The 8151-nt window shown below is 38.9% G+C and overlaps 1 protein-coding gene across 2 annotated transcripts in view; it reads left to right on the plus strand.

Moving 5' to 3' along the window:
- The first annotated feature begins 1190 nt into the window (after positions 1-1190).
- The window catches only part of tmem234 (transmembrane protein 234), a 42481-nt gene continuing 35520 nt past the window's right edge, over positions 1191-8151 (plus strand). For both annotated transcript variants that reach the window (XM_057859185.1, XM_057859186.1), the window contains exons 1-5: positions 1191-1320; positions 1637-1788; positions 1862-1928; positions 5351-5443; positions 5573-5640. In XM_057859185.1, the coding sequence (XP_057715168.1) occupies positions 1308-1320; positions 1637-1788; positions 1862-1928; positions 5351-5443; positions 5573-5640 (393 nt within the window). In that variant the 5' untranslated portion in view covers positions 1191-1307. The remainder of the gene's footprint in view (positions 1321-1636; positions 1789-1861; positions 1929-5350; positions 5444-5572; positions 5641-8151) is intronic.

The raw sequence follows: 8151 nt of genomic DNA on the forward strand, positions 1-8151 counted from the left end.
AAGTGTTGTTTGAGCTAATTTGAGGTTTTTAATGCATTTGTAGTTTAGTTTATAGGACATTTAGCCGTTTTTTTGTGGGAATATGTGTAAGAACGATTTGTTAAGAACGATTTGTTAAGAGCGTTGCAAAAACGTTATCATTTCATAGCATTTAAGCTAGCGGTCTTTTGCTATGCAAGTTAGCCGGTTTTTCTTTTGTTGTGTTTAGTTCCTTATTTATTCTTGTTTTTAATAACGTTTCAGGCTAAAGGCAGGTATTTTAATTTTTTTTAAATGAAAGTGCAATACTGCATCATTTGAAGAAACACTCGGGAATTTTATTTTGTATTTGTGTTGAATGACCTTTTGAAAGTGCAATCTTGGCAAGCCTTTGTTTTACATCTCCTAAAATTTATTCTGCAACACATTAAATACTCCTAATCCGATTGCTCGATTATTCGAACTGATTAGTTGATAGTTTAATCGACTACTAAATTAATCAATAGCTGCTGCCCCAAACAGAATATAATGTAAGACAATTAGGTATGCTATGCTCATTGCTTCTGTGTTTGAATGTTATTGTTCTGTCCCTTGAATTTAAATTGAATGACATGTTACTGTTTAAAGAGTCAAGTTTCAATTGGTACAGTATTTGATCCCAATTCTGGTGGAGAAACGAGTGTTATTGCGCCGCCCGTTGGCCACTTGAGGCTTCACAGTGCCGAGAGAACCTAAGATATCTATAAGAAGCTAGATTTCATGTGGCTGAGTCGGCGGCGTGAGTAATGCGCTGCCATCTTGCGTCGGAGAATTTTGCGGTTTCTATTTGAGCTGACGAAAAGTGAGTGTCCCCCCCCCCCCCCCCCCATCTAAAAAATGTTTTTAACTCGCTGAATTCTTGACGGATTTACTATACAAACGGCTTGGTTTAGAAGAAGTCGTATTCGCATAGAACTGATTCAGACTAGATGTTTAAAAGTAAGTCATAATTATGTTAAAGTATACAGTACGGTATATTTATTGCATATCTGACGGTTATGAAGAAAAACGGTTTGAAAATCAGTTGAAATTTGTGCGGTCCATTGCTATTTCAAAGTACATTAATTGACTGTTTTTCTATTCAATGGCCGACAAGTGACGACGCTTGTCCCCATTGGATCACGGCGTGCATTAGACATCTAGCCTAATATATATGATCTATGCGAAGCGAAATAGCGAATCACCTTGCAAGAGTAGCATTCTAGAAGTACATCGTCAAGCGACAAAAAAAAAAAAAAAAAAACGAATAAATTAAAAACGTGAATACAAAACCTGCCTGGAGGTTTAGGATGGTGACTCTCGGTAGGTACTTTACATTGCTCTTATTCATATGTATAAACCCCGAGTTATACGTGGGCATCATTTAATTTTTTAATTTTATGCGCAATAAAACCATTCTTGTAATATCTGTCTTCATTAAACTTATTGAAATGTATCCGTACGAAAGCTAGCATCGTAGCCCTTACGCTAAGGAAGTTAGCCAGCTACACCGGAACTTGTCAATTCATGTCCAAACGAAAGTGAAAGTCACAGAATATAACAAAAACGGAGTGTGGTGTGTGAATGCTTTACAAACATGCCTATTTAAGTGATTTGAAGTGTTTGTGCTAAAAATTAGCGGAGGTGCTGAGTCTCCTGCTGGTGTCCGTGTTATGGGGCTGTACCAACCCATTCCTTAAAAGAGGCACGGAAGGTATTGAACATGTGGACAAGAAAGGCAAAGTTGCTCAGTTTCTCGCTGAGGTCAAGTTTCTCTTCTTTAATCTTAAGGTAAACATACATTTCATTGTCATTGTTTGCTTTTATCACATCAACATCATATCAATGTCCCTGTCATCCTCAGTATCTCATCCCGTTCGTTCTGAATCAAAGTGGCTCTTTGGTCTACTATTACACCCTTTCCACGACAGGTAAGACTTCACACAAATTTTAGACTCAAATATAGATATCGATCGATACCGGTTATTAGCAGTGTTGTTAATCTTACTGAAAAAAAGTAATTATAGTTACAAATTACTTCTCCCAAAAAGTAATTGCGTTAGTAACTCAATTACCTGAATGTAAGAGTAATTAGTTACTTGGCAAAGTAATTGGTGATAATTACTTTTTTTCCTCAAAAAAAAAAAAAAAAACATTGGCCCCACTATGTGATGTTTTTTGTGAAGGTTTTTGGTACAATTGGCCCGAGCCCAATTCTTTACCCTAATTTACCCGTTACCCTGAATCAACTGTTAAAAGTTGTTAAAATTGCTCCCATTATTGCATTAGTTCCCTTCTCTCTACTTTCGACATATGAAAATTTTAAAACTGTTTCATCATTTAAAGATAGATTCAAGTCAAGATTTTGCCGATTTAGAAGTATTTTAGATAAAAAGTTACTTAGGTTCGCTAGGAAGGTTCTCTACAACAGAGCCGTCCTAAAAAGTCTACTGCTTTAAGATGGCGGCTGTCTACGAACTCATTTAGTGCCATGTCTGTCATTTTGCATCTAGGTATATATATGTACAGTACATGTGATATCTACCATGTCTACCATATCTACCACAACATGCGGGCGTAGTTTGTACTAGCTATCGGCTACAACATGGATAATTGGAGCTACCTAGCATCGCGTTTGATCGGCGTCACAACTTTCTTGCCTCCTCCCTACTCCTGCTCTGTCGTCTCGGTGAGTCCGTCTCCCTCAGACTTTTCGACCAATATAGTAACGCATCGTAACGCATGCCTTTCCGTCCTCAGTAACGGTAACGGCGTTGGCAAGATGAGAAAAGTAATTAATTAGATTACCCACTACTGAAAAAAATAACGCCGTTAGTAACGCCGTTATATTGTAACGCCGTTATTAACAACACTGGTTATTAGTAGTTAGAGGAACCGATAACCGATTTTTGGAGCCGATATTCGTTGGCAGTAAAAGTGTAAACACTGACTTCATTGAAATGCCTAAAGCGTGTTTATTGAAGTACACAAATAGAAAATAATAGGTGCAGAAATCCCTGAATTTCCTAGACTCAGAAATATCTCTAATTAAGTTGAAATGAAGGTTAAATATACAGTATATCTCTCTGAAAATTTTCCACAGATAATATACAGCACACCTGAATCAAATGATTATGTCATCAGCAACCTCTCCAGAAGCCTGATAATGATAATTATTATTTTGATTCAGGTGTGTTGGAGGAGGGAGACATGGAAAACACGACAGGAAAAGTGGCACCGAGGTCCGGATTTAGTGAACCCTGATATACAGTGATCCCTCGTTTTTCATGGTTAATGGGGACAAGAACCAGCTGTGATAAGTGAAAAACCGCTTGTGTTCGTGTTCAATGTATTTATTCAGATTTAGCATTGGGAAGAGATTTTTGACTTTTTTTTTTTTTCACTAAAGCATAATTAAAAAATATGTATATATATATATATATATATATATATAAATATATATTTTTTAAAAATAAATATAATGTAATAAATATGATAAGTTTTAAACATGTTACTGTCCCAGTTCATTATTTTTAAACAAGAATAAAGTAGTGGTAGATAAATAATTGGCTTATTAAATGCTTTACAAAGTGAGTCTACCCAAATCCGCTTGGAGCTGCTCACTTACACACAATGAGTTGCCACAGCAACTGTTTAACAAGTTAAACGTTGATTGACACATGCGGCGCTTCAAAAGTTCATGGCTCTGGCAAGCTCCAACAAATTCATCTGTCAATCATCATTAACGTTAATTAACAACTCCAGTGCACATGAACTGCCTGCCTTCCAACAAAGAGCACGGAGAGGGAGGACGCAAGAGGGAGACTGCGGTTCGGGACAGCTCATCTGTGGTTTTTTTTTTTTTTTTTAAATTGAGAAACGCGATGGACCGAGGCCGCGAAGTTTGAAGCACGAAGTAGCGATGTATAACTGTATAACCACGAATATAAAAACAGCTCGAGACTACTGGACAAACTCATCATAGAATTTACAAATATATAACCCAGTTTTAAATGGATTTTTTTCATATCGGTCGGTCAGATTTAAAAAAAAAAAAAAAAAAAAGGGGGGGGGGTTGCCCATCTGCTCAAATACGACCAACAGAAACAACAACAAAAATTCAGTTCAACTTGTGTTTATTTATGTTTATTGTGTGAATTAATTGACTAGCTTCAAACTTCAATAGATCCTAGGCCATTCGACCTTTTGACCCCAAACCAGTGCAGGGTCAAGGAACTGTATTTGGAGATCAAGGCACACCTCTTAGTTTTCCAATTTATTTATTTATAGGTTTTTAATGAGTTTTTTTTCATTGATTAACTAGCTTTAAACTTCAATAGCTCTGAGATCATTTGACCTTTTGACCCCAAACCAGTGCAGGGTGCAAGTACTTGGAAATCAAGGCACACCTCTTGGTTTTCCAATTCATCTCTTCATGATTTTTTAAAACTTTTTTGAGTAATTCCAAACTTCAACAGCTCCTAGGCCATTTGACCTTTTGACCCCAAACAAGAGCAGGGATGAAGTACTACACTTGAAGATCAAGGCACACCTCTTAGGTTTTCCAAATGATGTATTTAAATGTTTTTATTGTTTTTTTCAATTGAATGACTACCTTTAAAATATTTGCCTAATAAAAGTCTCTTCGCTTAAATGCTACAAATGCTTATGTATTACAATTCTCATAGCAAATAGCTCACACATAACTCCACAAACTGGCTCTAAACTTAATTACAAATGCATACACAAACATAGATTAGCTGAAACAACTTACTGCCTTATGTGGGCCAAACCAGAGCGCAGCTATCCTTTATCCATGTCAGTCTGCTAAGTCAGGGGTTTTCAACCCAGTCCTCAAGGCACACTGTGGGTCCTGGTTTTTGTTCCAGCCGATCCAGCAGAGACAGTTGAACCAATGAGGCTTCTGCTAAAACAAGCCACACCTGACTGCAATCAACTGATTGCACTTGTAAAACACCAGATTGGGGAAAAAGTGTTGTCATCTTGTTTGGTAAGAATGAAATCCTGCACCCACAGTGTGCCTTAGTGGAATAGGTTGGGAACCCCTGTGCTAAGTCATACAAGGAGACAATCCAGCCAGACCCAATGCTGCCATCAGAGGGCAGTATATCCACCAACATTTAACAAAATACAAAACTTTTGTTGGACTTTTTGGATAGTTATTTCGGGGTACTTGAAAGGTTATTTCCGATTTACGCGGAAATACGGGTTACTCCGCCGGCGTAGGAACAGAAACCGTTCGTAACCCAGGGACTACCTGTATCGGGATATCGGCTATCGGTTAAAAAGTCATTATAGGACACCTCTAATTTTCATATACGTTCTCACGCAGACTTGTCATTGGCTGTCCCCGTGTCCAACTCGCTCACCTTTTTATGGACTCTTGTCACCGGCAAGTTGCTGGGTGAAAACTTGGGAGGAAAACGTGAGTCTGCTTTTTTGCCATTCCAAACAAGTACTCCCCCCCCCCCCCCCCAACACACACACACACACACACACATTAAATCAGTCCAGTTGAAAACTTTTCTTTATATCCTTCCTTTATTATTTCCAGAGGCTGTTGCCGGAATGTTCCTCACTATGGTTGGGATCACTCTGTGTATCATAAGCTCCATGGATGATGTAAGCTCTCGGACTCAGTCCTGATGACATTTCACCAGTGTAGCATTGCCTTGACTTACGAGTTTAATTGTTCTATGTTGCTCATCACGCAAAACGTCTAACGCAAGTCGTGTGACTCATAAGTCAAGGTACCACTGTACAAAGAAGTCATGTATCCTCACCTTCCCGCAACGTAAACATCGACGCGCATAACACTGGAGCACTGAGAATATGAAATGAATTTTAAAAATGGTGTAATTCCCCTTTTGAATCTTGACTTTGACCTGATGCCGTTCAAAACAAGGTCACCCACCGCCGGTCGGTGCATTATTTACAACAACATTTACATTCGAGCAGCGTGTCCGACGGAGACCGTATTTCTAAGTTGAAGCAAACAAGCGCAGACTTGCCTAGAGAACCTTATGCAAAGTGAGAGCAAGAGGGGCGCGGGTGGGTTCACGCAGGGTTCACTCCCACAATTTGACCAGATTTATAGAGCTCCTATAGAAACGTTCACTTTGGCACACTTAAACACCACTGTCAAAGTCATCTGCTTAAAGGCCATTAGAGGACAAGTACAAATGATGGTGGGAGCACACTGCTCAGTTTCTAGCACCTTATTTCCGCTGATGCTTAAAATTTGTATTAAAATAAGACTAGAACCTTCAATAGGCACTTGAGTCGCTAAGACAACGGGCAGATAAGGGCAAAACAACTACCGGATTCCTGCTTACTACGAAAGCCCAAAGCGTGCGTTATGTAGCTGACTTAGCAAGACTGACGCTGACTGAGCGAGACCAGCAGGTGATGGTCAAGACATCTACAAGCGCACATCTGGACCACCAAGTCCGGCCATCAGCTCTTCTGGGGGCCAACGATGGACAGTAAAGAACAATGGTGGGACATCCGGTCTTGCCACAAGGAACGCCTGATAACAAAAGACTCCATTGGTTAGAATTTGAACACTCAGCGCTCCTTATGCGCTGAGGCTGAGAAAATCTCCAACTCTTGCTGCCTTGGCAACAGTGATGCATTGACTCCGCTGCCCAATCTGCAACAGAGAATTACCCTAAACAACACCCAAACACATCCTTCTTCAGCACCACAGCCCGCCTCAACAGAGCCTTTCAAAGACTGAATTCTTTAGCTCGCGCTGTCTTTTGTTGACCTGTGATATGGTGACCCTGGATCCAGCCTTCCTCTTCATCTGGGTCTGTGCTGTTTTTGCCTTGCTGTCTGATTGCTGTCGACTTGGAATAAATCGTCAGCTTGTGTTTCGAAGGTGAACGCTGGAAGTTGGTCTTTTTGCCAGGTTGTTGTGGTTGCACCGGCCCAGGACGGTGGAATTACGCTAGTGCTGTTCCGTCAGTTTGGCTGGCGTTATTCTGGCTAAAAGGTCAAATTCCAACAGTAGAGAAACCCGCTGATGGTCCCCCATGTTTTTAGAAAATAAACAAATCAATAGATAATAATAATAAAAATGAGAATGTGACTTACACATGAATTCTGGTTGTGCTTAATGACATCAAACCAATTTTGTTGAAGCATAACTATTATACTGCTCAAGACACACATTCATCAAATACACAAATAAAAATAATAAATTTTAAAAAAATCTATTCAGTGTAATAGCAGAGAGCTGGGACAGGTTTGTTCACCTATCAGCCATAAGCTACAGCATCATATCGTGAGTGACATAACCAGACATTGGTACGATGCATGCTAACTACACATAAAATATCACACATTGTGAACATGTGCACGAAACTATTGCGCATTTTTGTGTCGTTACAATTTAGTCTCCCAAAATACATTAGCTCGTTATTGTCATGAAAAAAAAAATGTTCGTTCACGAAATATTTTCGTTATCGTCATCGTTGATGAAAACAACACTGACGTCATGTTTATTATGATGACATAAATGTTTAATATATCAGAGGCCCGCCAGGCTTGTAAAGCATCAGGGGGAACACTGGAGTCACTTGCACTGTAATTCTCTAGATTATTTACCGTATTGGCCCGAATATAAGACGGTGTTTTTTTGCATTGAAATAAGACTGAAAAAGTGGGGGTCGTCTTATATTCGCGGTCTAGACGTTATACCCATTCACGACGCTAGATGGCGCCAGATATCATTGAAGCGATGTTCTGTCATGACAGATCTCAGCTACTCTCAAGTTTAACCAGTTTGCATTATTTTATTGCAATGTTTTTCCTTAATCAGATTGTTTCAAGACTACAGTTACAGTTAGAGTTCACTTTAATGGTTAATGCAGTTATTGCAATTTTGTTGTTTTATCACAATAGATTGGTTTATTTACATTTCAAAAACCAGAAGCCATTCATTTACGAATGTGATTGCACTTTAGTTTACATATTTAAATGTTCAGATATTAAGATTTGAATGAGGCAAAATAACATGCTTTTTCTCTCAAATATATTGTTATAATCATTTGTTTCAGATGTAATTAATTTGGTGTTCAAAAAGTATTTTTTCCAAACTTGAGTCTTGAAAAAGAGGGGGTCGTCTTA

The sequence above is a fragment of the Corythoichthys intestinalis genome, chromosome 15, assembly GCF_030265065.1.
Source record: "Corythoichthys intestinalis isolate RoL2023-P3 chromosome 15, ASM3026506v1, whole genome shotgun sequence".
NCBI lineage: Eukaryota > Metazoa > Chordata > Actinopteri > Syngnathiformes > Syngnathidae > Corythoichthys > Corythoichthys intestinalis.